Source organism: Lytechinus pictus, chromosome 13, assembly GCF_037042905.1.
Source record: "Lytechinus pictus isolate F3 Inbred chromosome 13, Lp3.0, whole genome shotgun sequence".
NCBI lineage: Eukaryota > Metazoa > Echinodermata > Echinoidea > Temnopleuroida > Toxopneustidae > Lytechinus > Lytechinus pictus.
In genome coordinates this window covers 11,828,074-11,843,603 of record NC_087257.1, presented here as the reverse complement: position 1 = coordinate 11,843,603, position 15,530 = coordinate 11,828,074, and the positions used below count along the sequence as shown (strand labels likewise).

The 15,530-nt window shown below is 36.4% G+C and overlaps 1 protein-coding gene across 1 annotated transcript in view; it reads left to right on the top strand.

Moving 5' to 3' along the window:
* LOC129273999 (mucin-2-like) overlaps window positions 1–15,530 on the top strand; it is a 131,501-nt gene that overhangs the window by 68,546 nt on the left and 47,425 nt on the right. Inside the window, exons 34-46 of the mRNA XM_064108643.1 lie at window positions 1,280–1,485; window positions 3,965–4,109; window positions 4,387–4,422; window positions 5,106–5,147; window positions 6,049–6,102; window positions 6,805–6,846; window positions 7,218–7,625; window positions 8,652–8,702; window positions 10,003–10,074; window positions 12,801–12,842; window positions 13,215–13,619; window positions 14,827–14,880; window positions 15,462–15,515. Coding sequence (XP_063964713.1) covers window positions 1,280–1,485; window positions 3,965–4,109; window positions 4,387–4,422; window positions 5,106–5,147; window positions 6,049–6,102; window positions 6,805–6,846; window positions 7,218–7,625; window positions 8,652–8,702; window positions 10,003–10,074; window positions 12,801–12,842; window positions 13,215–13,619; window positions 14,827–14,880; window positions 15,462–15,515 — 1,611 coding nt within the window. The remainder of the gene's footprint in view (window positions 1–1,279; window positions 1,486–3,964; window positions 4,110–4,386; window positions 4,423–5,105; window positions 5,148–6,048; window positions 6,103–6,804; window positions 6,847–7,217; window positions 7,626–8,651; window positions 8,703–10,002; window positions 10,075–12,800; window positions 12,843–13,214; window positions 13,620–14,826; window positions 14,881–15,461; window positions 15,516–15,530) is intronic.

Below are 15,530 nucleotides of genomic sequence, written 5' to 3'. Positions count from 1 at the left end.
TGTAAAGTAGAATTTTCAAAAAATTAATCATTTATTTTTTAAAATAAATTATGCATATAAGCATATGAAATTTACCCTAAATTTGTTTTTTTTTGTGTATGTTTTTGCCTTTAACTCACTTTATATAGCTATTAGAATGCTATTTTTTGGTGAGAGTATCAATTTTTACATTTCTAGCCCCAAAATTTCCAAAATGTAATTAATTTTATTGTATTGTTTTTTAAATTACTTTGCATTTTATGCTTTTTCGAACCTTGGTTTTTTTAATTGTTTTTTTCCAATGAACTTTGTCGGTGACCCTTTTGCAATCATAAATAGCAAAAAATAAATTCATTTAAACGAACAAAAGTAAGTATAATCACATTTATGATTTTTTGGTTAAAATACACAATTTGCATAATTCACTTTGTACACAGAATCAAGTTTTTGAGCAATTTTGGGTCTGACAAGCACTAACAAAATGTTGTGAAATTTTGGAACTGCATACCTGGCCATCGCAAGTTTGGTCTCAAAAGATGCGCAAGATTTAAAAGTAAAAAGTAAGCGAGTGGCGCAATAAAAAATTTTTACATGACAGCGTAGTGACAAAATTTTTTGCGGGGGTCAAATTGACCCCCCTTGTTAAATGAGGGTTTATCCATTGAAAGTTATGGATTGAGAATACAAAGATCAGAATTATTGTTTTATTAATTGTACATTGCTTTTAATCAGTTGACGAAAAAATAGGGAGGAGGGATGCTTTGAAATTTCTAGGAACAAAGGTGGTGGATCCAGACAGGGGCGCAAGGAATGCTTACTCCTATATATTGAGAATCAGTCTGGACAGAAAAAAAAAGGGTCACAGATTCACCAGAAGAAATGAACGGGGGGGTGTTGCTCTCATCCCCAGGTTTTTTGGGTTCAGGGTTAATGCTCATTTTTCTCTTTATTGTTCTTCCCCCCCAAAGTTATGCTGCACTAATGACCTTTCATCTTGCTCATTTTGTATGTGTGGGGGGGGGGGGGGTGGGGAGAAACAAGAATGCATGTTGTCAGAGGCCTGTTTCATAAAGTACTTACAACTGTTGTAACTTTGGCATTATGGCAACTACCATGGTAACAGGGCTCAGCAGCCAATCAGAATCAAGGTTTCCATGGTAGTTGCCATAATGGCAAAGTTACAACAGTTGTAAGTCCTTTATGAAACAGGCCCCTGAATTCGACAATTCGTTCATTGTAATACAATACTAAGCGTGCATTCTTTCATTCACTGTGAAATCAATTTTTTTTTACTCGACAGAGTGTTATGATGAGCTGGAGAGGACAATTAAGACCCTCAACAATATGTTTTACATCGTGGTCTTGAAACAGCCATCCAATGTGACTGCAATTGAGATTACTTCTGCAGTTAGAGTCATTACGATACTTACAGTTAAGGTGTCGGGGACAGATGTAACGGACAGGATAGCAACCGAAGCAGTCTTGGACCAGCAAACGAGTGGACAAGTAATACGTTTTGATCAAGCTTCTATCTCTTTTGTTTTGTAATATTGAACAACTAGAAAATATTCTCACTTAACCCTCTAGCACCTACAGATTCCTATGCATAATGGCAATTACTCACTGGAGGAAACAATAAAACTGGTAATAAGTAGGCATTGTTCCAAACAAATTGAAATATTTTTTTATAAATTTACTTTTGTTCATTACAAGTTATATTTATTTTGTAGCATAGGACCTGTTGAATAGAATGGTACATGGCAAAGTTCAATCAGATATACGAATATTGACCTTTGACAATCGTTTGCAGAGCGAGAAGAAAAAAAAACAAAAGTTTGGGTGTCAGCCGCCCCAGTCCCACGCCTTCAAAAAAATGTAAAGTATCACTGACAGAATACTAAAGTTTTCGCCAAATCTTGGATCAAATATGTCAAAAATTAATTCCAACTCACATCTAGATGTAACTCTGTGTGATATCCAACGTTTTGATGAACATATAGCAAGGCCCGAGCTTCTTCGGCGAAGTAAGTGGTTTTCCGAGACATGGACGCAGCCATCTTTGCTGAGATCGACTGCGCAACAGTCTGGAAACTTGCTACACACCGATGCATGTCAATCGGTTTTTCTCTATTATACTCAATAGGAGCATACACTTTTCTATGCAGATCTATGTAGCAGCCAACCTATACGGTATGCACACGCAATATTACCACGGTAAATCATAGACAAGAGATACTATAGCGCAAAGAAAACGTACGGACGGTTAAGGGCGGTTCAGTGTGTAATAGGAAGGGCGGTCTCGGGCGGTTCAGGTGCTAAAGGGTTAAACATCAATATTCATAAAGTCTTTTTTGCTGTCATTTCTTAAGGCGACCACACACCTTACGATTGGTCTGCGACCCGATTTCAGAATAAAATATAGTAGAATTTGATGCTTATATTGAGACTTGGAATATCTTACTGTGTAATGTTCTAAATCATCGTACCTATGTTCAAATCTGTGACTATGCTATCATCCTTCGTAGAATAGAAGCGAATTTAATATCTAGTCGTAATGACGTCATAGCAGTCGTAAGATTGGCTACGATTTGAAACAAAATAAAAGCTTGCAATCTTTCAAAATGCTTATATTAGTATTCTTTCAATTGATTTTAACCTCAAATAAAATGATATGTTCCATTCACGTTTTCAGAAAATGAGCAAAATGCGATTTGTTCCAAAATCGGTTCGCGAACAGTTGCAAGGTGTGCGGTGGCCTTTAGAGACCTTTATGCTGGAGGCGGAAGGGGTATTGTAATTTTCTGGCTGATGCCATTCTCCAGTAGGGAGGCAGCATAGCTCAGTCGGTTAGAGCGCCTGTTCCAGATAAGTTTGTAGATCTCGACGTGCATGGGTTCGCGTCCCGCAGCATGCCGGAAGACGTCTAAAAAAAAAACTGATGCTAGCCTTGTGTGTTAGCGTGCCTCACCGCTGCGTTCAGTGCGGGTGTGAATGCAGTTGGAAAACACTCCGTCCAATCGGAAAGGACGCAAATGTTGGTCCCGTGTATAGGAGAGTCACAACATGTGCACGTTAAAAAAACTTAAACTTGGACATAATAGTAATCAAGTATCACTGAACATCCTGTGCAAGTTTCAGGTCACATGATTAAGGTCAAAGGTCAATTAGGGTCAATGAACTTTGGACAAATTGGGGGTATTTGTTGAATTACCATCATAACTTTGAAAGTTTATGGATCTGATTCATGAAACTTGGCCATAAGAGTAATCAAGTATCTTTGAACATCCCGTCCGAGTTTCAGGTCACATGACGAGCGTCAAAGGTCAATGAACTTTGGCCATAATGGGGTATCTGTTGAATTACCATCATTACTTTGAAAGTTTATTAGTCTAGTTCATAAAACTTGGACATAAGAGTCATCAAGTATCACTGAACATCTCATGCGAGTTTCAGGTCACATGACCAATGTCAATAGTCATTTAAGTCTATAGATATAGTGTATAAAATGTGGATATAGGGGTAATCAAGTATCACTGACAAATTTTAGGTCACATGATCAAGGTCAAATGTCAATAAATGTAATATTGTGTCAACATATGAATGGTGTTTTTTGTGAGTAATTGTTTTATAGTAGTTTTCAAAGTCAGCACTGCTGCTATATTGAATCGTGTGATGCAGGTGAGACAGCCAGAGGCATTCCACTTGTTTAAAATGTTTTATCCACCCTAAATAGTATGATAACAATTTTTCATAATGATGTGAATAACCATTTCATGTTTCGAAATTGAAAAGTAAATGTATGCATCTCTTTTTCTGTAAAATCTGGAAAAAGAAAGCAACAAGTCATAGCCATAAAAAAATCACAATTTTTGAAAATATGGGAACAAGCTTAATATCATGTCAGACGTTCACTTTTTAAGTGGTTGGCTACAAGTTATTATGTTTTCTATTTTGATAATTTTTTCTTTTGTTTGATAAATAATAGTCTACTGGAGTTGTCTTAGAATTACAAGAAGGACACCCCAATCAGATCATCTTCTACACACCACTTGAAAATGTTGATGTAATTGAATTAACCTTCTCGGATGCAATGAATTTCACGTCGTCGATTATATATGGGTGCAGTGAAGGTAAGTTGTAAAAAAACAACTATTGTTCGGTATTTGCTCTGGGCCCCATCTTACCCACAACTATAGAAAGCCAGCAACATCAACGGCATACATATCTTTTTCGATTAAAGGGAAATAATAAGGCATTTTGTAATTTTTTTAATATTCTCGTCCTACGGACATATTATGGTATCACGCTCGGAGTCTGTCTGTCTGTCCATAGAATACATGTATGTTGTAGAATAAGTGGAATCATACACTCTGTATCATTGTGCTATCATTCAACCTTCTTCGACAGAACCTTCAACAACACCAATGGACACTGGCGATACAGGTAGGTTAACAATTCCTCACACTCATCTTTTCCAATAACAATATTATTCAGCTGAAATCGAACAAGTGGAAAATAAAAGAAATGTATGGTTACAAAACGGCCAGCTTACAACATAAATGGCATATTCATAATCTTGAAATGTGTTCCTGAATGAGGAGGTGAAGCACTGAAAAAAATGTATGTCATGCATGATTCAAGTAAAGACATTTGCTGTGAATATTCACATACTCTTTATATATATATATATATGTATACATGTACAACTGCTTTGGCAACTCTTTTATTTAAATATTTTGTGAAAGAAATGGATATATCTATATATATATATATATATATATATATATATATATATATAGGCGTAAATAAATCAAGCATTAACGCTAGACGTAGCTTCCAAGTATCTCTTTTATTGCGAGCTTTCGGCCAGTGGGTCCTTCATATATATATATATATATCTAGCCGTAAAATAATCCAGGCATTGACGATAGAAGTAGCTTTCAAGGTATCTCATTTAATGCTAGCTTTCGGCCAGCAGGGCCTTCATCAAGCCGGCAATGAGATTAACTTGGGTTTCTGGGCATCTAGAGGGTGGTTAGTCTGTGTGGTATGTTACATGTTACATGTTGTGACCTCAGCAACATCATAATTATAAATAATTGTATTCAATTAATATTTATTTGTAGTTACAGAAACTAACCCAACAAGACCTAGACCATCTGAAACAGGTAATTTGAAATGCCATATATATAACTCTGCCCGTTTTGTTCGACTAGAGTTACAGCAGATTGCCAAGTTCAAGTGAAGTCGCATTCTATTTGATCACAATACATATTGAGTGCATTAAGTCTATTGTTTACACAAACATGCACAATAGGGATATGTGCATCGCATTGTACTGTATACAAACAAAGCTTTTCTTTACAATAAACCAATCTAAAGCTATTGTGAGCTGATTGAGCATAGTCCATGCAAAACTAGGTTTCATCTTGTAATTAATGTGGCGCAGGAGTGATTCTGTCAGTGGCTGGCAAAGAGTTTCAACTCTTAAAAATGGTGAAGTTAAACCTCTCAAACATGTTTACGTCATATTTGACCTTATTTCATTCATTTCTATTTTCTTTGTGGTGGGAATTGTTGATATTAAGTTTAACAAAACATGGATATAATGTGCTTAGTCACAGGAAATAGTGAGCCAAACTTCCATCAAAATCGATATTAGATGAAATGAATAATGTAGGTTATCACATTTAACACTGAAGGTTTGATGCTAAAGCGTTATACAGTAGAGTATGTAAATCTGCACTACAGATAAACATTATCGAACCACATACAGGAGACATTCGTATATCAACCTGTTGAATATTTAAACACTGCAGTACTGGAAGCTAGCTTTCATGTAGTTAAATGTTCTGAGGGATTAGACAAGGTCACAAGATCTTTAGTGTCTTTGAAAGAGGATTTTTTTTTTATATTATGAGTTCTAGACTTCTCTAACGAATAAAACATTTACATAATTATGACTACACATGTTGAGGAAGTCACTTTGAAATGCGTATAAATTTGCACTGAAATTTACTTTGATAACTCATATAATTATATTGATGTTATCATTACTACTTTGTCCAGTTCCAACAACTACAACAGCAGCTCCAGAAACAACCACTCCATCGACAACACCTGGTAAGTTGTCTGAATGGCTCTTTCATTCATTTTGATATCTGATATTGTGATGCTGCATAATGGGACTACAATTCAACAATCATAACCTTATTTTTACTTGGGTTGGATCCTTGCTACCTTTATGTTGGGATGTTGTGGCCTAGTGGTCATGACTCTGAGGGACGTGGATTCAATTCCAACCCCATGTGTTTTCCTTTAGCAAGAAATTTACACACATGGTGCTGCACTCAACCCAGGTGAGGTGAATGTGTAACGAGTAAGTAGAAGTTCCTCAAATGCTTGAGTGCCTAGGAAGCTTAGTTAAAGCCAGGGTAACAGTTATAGCAGGGCCCGCTAGGAGAACAGTTTTTGAACTTAGGTGGCTACCCTGGGTATATATACTGGATTTCTATTATCATTATCACTTGACATGACATGTTTTTCCCCAACTTGTTCCCATGATTTGCTAACTTGTTCCCTCAAATTGTAACTTGTTCCCATGCACTAGTAAGTATTCTTTGGCTTGACTTCACCTGTTCTCTTGACTCAATAATTTGTTCCCTCGTTTTAGAGTTATAATGTAAGTTGTCAGAATTGAGAGTGATATTCAGAAAAATGTATTTCAGTTGATATGCAACAACATAATTGTTTTCTGTCAATTGATAATATGCACACTTCGATCTGGATTGAAGGATTTTTTTTTTCTGAATGTTTTAATTGCAGTGACCACAACATCTTCCACTACAACAGTGACAACAACACCAGGTATACATAATAATTAATTGGAGTGTTCTTTTCATTAGAAGTACTTACTATTTTAACTGAATCGTCAGTGAAATTTGTTTTTAACTTTGAGATGTAGGAGAAAATTCAATTTTGTACTAAGTCTAGTTGTCCTTGCTGTTGATCTTATCTCTATTTAATGCCAGTGTTTATGTGTACACTAACAATATTAAGCCTAGTAAACAGAATTGGAACATGGAAATCGGTGCAGTGAGATCAGATTCTGTTAAAGTTTTTCTATTTAGTTGTACTGAATAAACAAAAGAAATGTCTTGCATACTCTTGTAACTGGAATATTTATAGACTTTTTAAAAGATGCCTTTTCTTGTTTTTATCACCTGCTATTATTCTAGGTGTTTGTGAGGAGGACTTGGATAATTTGAATGTTAGCATCATCCTTACTGCTGAGGGGAGTGATCAGAGTACCAACAGAACTATCACACTGGTGTCTGGAGTCAAAAAATTCAATGTTGAGCTCTCTATCCCAGGGTACATGACAATAGTGAATGCACTGATGCTGAGTTTATTTGAGGCTGGAGGACAAACCACCCCACTAGAGAGGGTTCGCATCTCAAATATTAGGGATAGTCCAAGCGGCGGAGATAATAATGAATATGATGTGAGCTCCACTCCTCCTGGAATGTTCAGAGTTAATGATACATTTAATAATGAACCTGTTGAGTCTTTTGACATTGAAGTACTGGACGAGACTAGCATGCCTTTAACTATTGAAGTCCGAGTCAGAGGATGTATTGAACAAGGTAAATAGCTTGCCCTCGGAATGATAATATATCTTATATTTCAAAATCGAAATAGGCAGTCATTGCTTATCCTGTCCAAGATGAATTGGTGACATAGGTTTTGATTCTGTAGTTACTATGATTTATGCTTATGTTGTAAATCATGATTCTGGCTTTTATCGCATAAACATAGCCTATAAATTATTCCATCTTTAATGTATAAGTAGGTAGCCTATAATACCATTTATTGTGTGCACTAACAATATTAGGCCTTGTGAACAGATTTTGACCAACTAATTTTTGGAACATTAAGAAGATTTTAAGATCATTATAAATCAACCAGAATGCTTAAGTAATAGAGGTTAGTTTTTTACCATGTCACCCTCATTTTGGAAATGTATTCTGGTAATTATGTAAAAGGTAACAGAACAAGTGATAAGAAGTTGGGAATGAGGCTGTAATGTCATTGACATGAACAGACCAAGGATGACACTAAACTATCAGAACCAACTTGTCAAAGGGTACAGCAAATGTAAGAAGAACTGAAGTTTAATTGAAGGAGCATCTTGTAATTTGCAGAAAATGAATAAAGTGGTTATTGTTTAAAATTATTTGAGTAATTTTAGATACTTGAAAGGTGTTGTGGCTCAGTGTATAAGTCTCCTGACATATTGTGCTGCACTCAACCCAGGTAAGGTGAATGGGTACCTGGTATGTAGAGTTTCTTCAAATGCTTGAGTGCCTAGATAGCTTAGTCAAAACCAGGGTAATTGTAATAGCAGGGCCTTCTAGGAGAACATTTTTTCGTAATTAAGTGGATACCCTGGATATATTTGGTGTTAATTTTATTATCATTATCAACACTCATTCCTTCCCGTTACTAATTTGTATTCTCTACAAATAAACTTGTTTACTTGAGAAAATATTCTTTTCTTCACAATGAAAAAAAAGAAGTCACTTTGAAATGTGTATAAATTTGCACTGAAATACATTTTGATAACTCATATACAGTAATTATAATGATGTTATCATTACTACCCTGTCTAGTTCCAACTACAACGGCAGCTCCAGAAACAACCACCCAATCAACAACACCTGGTAAGTTGTCTCAATGACTCTTTCATTCATTTTGATATCTGTTATTGTGATGCTGCATGATGGGACTACAATTCTCGCTACCCCAAATAGCGATTTCGCTAACATGCATTGCATTATGGGATAGCTTTTCGGTATTACAACTTCCTGTTCGGAAGTCCAATGTACTTTTTTGCCATTCAGATCAACAGTGCCGTCATCCACAACAACACAACGTCGCTTTCGCTCGAAATTTCGTGATCTCAACCCTCTCTTTCACGATACAGTTTAACGGCCTTTTCTGCTAAAGTCACTAATTCTGCCCAATGCTTTCCATTGCACGGTATTCCTCTGTCAGTTAAGATTTTTTTAAGTTCCGAAACTGATTTTTTTATCCATTTTGTGGTCGACGAAAAATTGAACGGAATGAATGCTGTAGTGTATATATTTAGCGTCTAGTCGAATACGATCGTGATGTCAGGCCGGTCGCTAAATGCAATATTTTAAGATATTCATTCTTTTTCTTTTTTTTTAATAACCAAATAAAAACATGAATAAAAATTATTTTCACGTGAAATATATTTTTTTAATTTTATTTATAATTCAAATGGAATCAAAACTGACCAAATTAAATAAAAAGTATTATAAGCTGTACATATTACGCTGATTGGGTTGATTTCAGCGTGGTGGAAAACTCAGTATCGCGAACCTCGCGCGAGCATGACTCGGAACCGGAAGTGGTGATGACGACCGGACGGAGTGAAAATTATCTCGTCTCGCGCATTATGAGATTTTTGTTCCTATTTGGGGTAGCGAGAATTCAAGAATCATTACCTTCATTTTACTTGGGTTGGATCCTTGCCACCTTTATGTAGGGGTGTTGTGGTCTAGTGGTCATAACTCTGTGAAATGTGGGTCCAATTCCAAGCCATCTTGTGTTTCCCTTTAGCAGGAACTTTACACATATTGTGCTGCCCTCAACCCAGGTGAGGTGAGTGGGTATCCGGTAGGTAGAAGTTCCTCAAATGCTTGAGTGCCTAGGTAGCTTAGTTAAAGCCAGGGTTATAGTAGGGCCCGCTGGGGGAACATTTTTTCGTAATTAAGTGGCTACCCTGAGTATATATGCTGTTATTACAATTATTATCAACACTCATTCCTTCGAGTTACTAATTTGTTTTCTCTACAAATACACTTGTTTACTTGAGAAAACGCTCTTTTTTTCACAATCACAAACATGTCACTCTGAAATGTGTATAAATATGCACTGAAATTTATTTTGATAACTCATCAATTATATTAATGTTATCATTACTACTCTGTGCAGTTCCACCAACAACAACGGAAGCTCCAGAAACAACCACAGCTCCAGAAACAACCACACCATCAACAACATCTGGTAAGTTGAATCAATTAGGTACCTTTTCAAAAGTCTAGGCTGTATTTTTTTAATGGGAATCAGTGGCTTTCATTGACCAATATGCACACTCTTCATCATAGGCAGAACAATGGAGGATGCAGGAAAACCACAGTGAAAATGGCTTTATTCTGTAAACACTTATTTTTGCGGGATTCAGTTTTCGCGCTGGGTGGCTTCAAAACATATTCGCAGGTTCTATAATAAGCACAACCTGCTGAGTGAAGTCTGAATGTGTTCTTCTTCCTCTGCAAGGTCACAATCCGTAGTGGTGATTGATCTAGCTCTCTTCATAAGAGTGGGGATAATACCCAACTTTTGGTAGAGAGGGTGGTGAGACTTGAAATTGAGGTACTGGCCAATGTGGGTAGCTTTCCTATAGACGAAGAGTTTGGTAGTACCATGTGGTACTGGAGTTTTCCTATTTGACTTTATGAGTGAATTTGATGCTGCCACTGCTTCCAGAGTCTAGGTTTGATGTCATCTGGAGCAGTGGCGATGGCTTCCTGTACTAGATGCTCCATAAAGATGTAAGCCTCAATATGTGACACAGGACTTCCCTTAGCAGCTCCAAACCTTTGGCGGTATAAAACACCATCAAACTGGAAATAATAAGTTGTTAGGATGAAACGCAGGAGCTTTACAATGTCAGTGACAGAAAGGTTAGGTCTCTTCTTTCAGTCTGCGTCGTGATTAAGTCTATCTTCAACATTGTCAATGGATCGCTCTATGGTGGTGATGGTGAATAGACTTACAACATGTAAGGAAACCATCATCTCTCCCTTGTCCAATGTTATGTTTTTGAAATCCTCCGTTTTTGCAACAGGAGACAAAATGTAGGCCAGAGATCTGGAGGTGTTGTATCATATTGATCTAGTGTAATCGACAAAAGGACGGAGAGGATTTCCTTCTTTGTGGAATTAAGGCATGCAGTAGAGACAAGGAATATTTTCCTCAGTAGGGTAGAGATATTCATTCTGCTTAGCTGATATTTTCTGTTCGTCTTGGTGGTTTCAATAATGCTAGTAATTTCCTTTTATAAGAAGCGGTAGGATCAGAAGGAAGAATCTCATCAGTCCTTTTATAACTTATCATGTTACTAACCTTGCTCTTGTAATCTTGGGTGTTCAACACTACAGTGGCTTTACCTCTGTCTTTAGGCAGAATAGTAATGTCCTTGTTCTTGGACAGATTGTTGATGGCTTCTCTTTCTTCACTGGTGATGTTCGGTCGAGGAAGATTGGAAGTAATAGGGTTAGCCTTGCTACTGATGAGATTGCAAGCAGCTTGTTCTGTTGCTACTATGAAGTCTTGAACCAGTAGTTCCTCAGGTGTGACATCGAAACCAAGACCCTTTTTAAGTAGACATGAGAATGATAAATCACGAAAATATACCTGTTTTTGGTGAGCTTTCGCTTGCTAGACTGTAAGCTTCATGAGACCGTCATAACTTTGGACAATACACACTATTCTCGACGTACGATCCCATACTCCATCGGTGTGCATCAGCGATAGCACCACCAGATAGCACCAGCTACAGCTACATGTACAACGACAGTCTGACGAAGCTTGCAACCTAGCAAGCGAAAGCTTACCAGAAAACAGGTAAATTTTGTGATTGTCGAAAAAAAGAATGGTTTCTTATGCCTACACATCTATCAGATGAACCTCTTCAGTGAACTTGTTTACTCAACTCAATGAGTTGTTTTCTTGACTTTGATAGAGTTATAAGTAATTGAATTGATTTAAATTTGAGGCAATGAGTGATATTTGTTGAGGAACAAGCTGTTAGTCAAGGCAAGGGGTAAATAAGTCCAGGAGCGCAGTGAAAATCAAGGGATTTGGGGAAAATAATGTTATTTTACTATAGGGGCTCTGTAATTTTGTCTTAAGAAGGTGAATTTACATTTGATGTCAAGGTCATAAGTTGAACTTATTTCTTTACCACATTCAGTTTGCTTGATATTTTTAAGATGATTTGTGTAAATGCTGCTTGAGAAGATTAGTAAAAAAAAATTGGTCTTTTGTCTTGTGGCAGCTGTGCTGCATCCAGGTTTCCACACCTATCTAGGCTTCAGTGAAACTTGATTTTGACTTGTTTGAACAAGCTTTTAGGGGTTTTCTGTGTGCTGCCTTGCATTGATCAAGACTTGCAGTGCCAACCAACCTTGGTTCATGGATGCCTTAAGGAAACTTTCCTGTAAATGTGCTCTTTGAGGTCAAGTTAGGTAGACACAGGTCATGTTAGGTTTTACAGTGATTCTTATGGAAGTAAACTGCCAGCTTTCAAAAAGTTGGGGGTGTATATGGACTAATGGGACCTGAATGTTATAGTGTCATTGAAGGTTGCATGATAAGCAAATTTTGTAGGAAGTTAATTAGATTCTGTAGGAGATATATCACAATGATTGTGGATACAATTCTGAAGGTTGGCGTTGGAGATTGCAATAATTTTAGCTCTGTCACATATGTTTTTGGCACATTAGGGCTTAAATTAATGTTGTTTTCTATTTAGACATTCTTCATAGTTTCAGCAAGGCCTAGGTAAAGAAAAAAAAATGGAGAATGCCAAATTAGAAGATTGAGAGTGATATTCAGGAAAATGTATTTCAGTTGATATGCAGCAACATAATTGTTTTCTGTCAATTGATAATATGCACACTTCAATCTGTATTGAAGGATTTTTTTTCTGAATGTTTTAATTGCAGTGACCACAACATCTTCCACTACAGCAGTGACAACAACACCAGGTATACATAATAATGATTGGGAGTGTTCTTTTCATTAGAAGTACTTACTATTTGAACTGAATCGTCAGTGAAATTTGTTTTTAACTTTGAGATATAGGAGCAAATTCAATTTTGTACTAAGTCTAGTTGTCCTTGCTGTTGATCTTATCTCTATTTAATGCCAGTTTTTATGTGTACACTAACAATATTATGCCTGGTAAACAGATTTTGGAACATGGAAATCGGTGCAGTGAGATCAGATTCTGTTAAAGTGTTTCTATTTAGTTGTACTCAATAAACAAAATAAATGTCTTGCATATTCTTGTAACTGGTATATTTATAGACTTTTTAAAAGATGTCTTTTCTTGTTTTTATCATCTGCTATTATTCTAGGTGTTTGTGAGGAGGACTTGGATAGGTTGAATGTTAGCATCATCCTTATTGCTGAGGGGAATAATCAGAGTACCGATGAAACTATCACACTGGTGTCTGGAGTCAATAAATTCAATATTGAGCTCTCTATCCCAGGGTACATGACGATAGTGAATGCGCTGAGTTTATTTGAGGCTGGAGGACAAAACACCCCTCTAGAGAGGGTTCGCATCTCAAATATTAGGCCTAGTCCAAGCGGCGGAGATACTAATGAATATGATGTTTATAGCTCCACTCCTCCTGGAATGTTTAGAGTTAATGATACATTTGGTAATGCACCTGTTGAATCTTTTGACATTGAAGTACTGGATGAGACTAGCAGGCCCTTAACTATTGAAGTCCAAGTCAGAGGATGTGTTGAACAAGGTAAACAGTTTGCCCTCGGCATATATATATATATATATATATATTTCAAAATCAAAATAGGCAGTCATTTCTTATCCTGTCCAAGATAAATTGGTTTTGATTCTGCAGTTACCATGATTTATGTTTATGTTTTGAATCATGTTTCTGACTTTTATCACATAAACATAGCCTATTAATCAATTTTTAATGTGTATGTAGCCTATAATGCAATTTTTTGTGTGCACTAACAATATTAGGCCTGGTGAACAGATTTCGGAACACAAAAATTGCTGCAATGACATCAGATTCTGTTCAAGTTTTTCCATTTAGTTATACTTAATAAACAAATGGCAGGAGCACCATTCCAATATTAGAAGAAGTAGCACAGATAATTGAATTCAATTACATGTATGGGAGTTAGTTGGGCATGTAATTTTCTTCTTTTCTTGTCTGGGCTCTCATATTGTTGAGGTTTTGGACCAACTACTTCTGGAAACATTTAAAAATCACTATCACTCAACCAGAATACTTAGGTAATAAAAGTTAGTTTCTTACCATGTCACCCTCATTTTGGAAATGTATTATGGTAATTATGTAAAAAGTAACAGAACAAGTGAAAGGGATAAGAAGTTGAGAATGAAGCTGTAATGTAATTGACATAAAGAGATCAAGGATGACACTAAACTATCAGAACCAACTTGTCAAAGGGTTTAGCAAATGTAAGAAGAACTGGAGTATAATTGATAGAGCATTTTGTAATTTGCAGAAAATGAATAAAGGGGTTATTGTTTAAAATTATTTGAGTAATTTTAGATACTTTAGAGGTGTTGTTGCTCAGTGTATAAGTCTCCTGACATATTGTGCTGCACTCAACCCAGGTAAGGTGAATGGGTACCTGGTATGTAGAGTTTCTTCAAATGCTTGAGTGCCTAGATAGCTTAGTCAAAGCCAGGGTAATAGTACTAGCAGGGCCTTCTAGGAGAACATTTTTTCGTAATTAAGTGGATACCCTGGGTATATTTGGTGTTAATACTATTATCATTATCAACACTCATTCCTTCGCGTTACTAATTTGTATTCTCTACAGATAAACTTGAGAAATTTGAGAAAATGTTCTTTTCTTCACAATGAAAAAAAAGAAGTCACTTTGAAATGTGTATAAATTTGCACTGAAATTTATTTTGATAACTCATAATTATATTGATGTTATCATTACTACCCTGTCTAGTTCCAACAACTACAACGGCAGCTCCAGAAACAACCACCCAATCGACAACACCTGGTAAGTTGTCTCAATGCCTCTTTCATTCATTTTGATATCTGTTATTGTGATGCTGCATGATGGGACTACAATTCAAGAATCATTACCTTCATTTTACTTGGGTTGGATCCTTGCCACCTTTATGTAGGGGTGTTGTGGTCTAGTGGTCATAACTCTGTGAAATGTGGGTCCAATTCCAAGCCATCTTGTGTTTCCCTTTAGCAGGAACTTTACACATATTGTGCTGCACTCAACCCAGGTGAGGTGAGTGGGTATCCGGTAGGTAGAAGTTCCTCAAATGTTTGAGTGCCTAGGTAGCTTAGTTAGAGCCAGGGTAATAGTAATAGCAGGGCCCGCTGAAAGAACATTTTTTTGTAATTAAGTGGCTACCCTGAGTATATATGCTGTTATTACAATTATTATCAACACTCATTCCTTCGAGTTACTCATTTGTTTTCTCTACAAATACACTTGTTTACTTGAGAAAACGCTCTTTTTTCACAATCACAAAAATGTCACTCTGAAATGTGTATAAATATGCACTGAAATTTATTTTGATAACTCATAAATGATATTAATGTTATCATTACTACTCTGTGCAGTTCCACCAACAACAACGGAAGCTCCAGAAACAACCACACCATCAACAACATCTGGTAAGTTGAATCAAT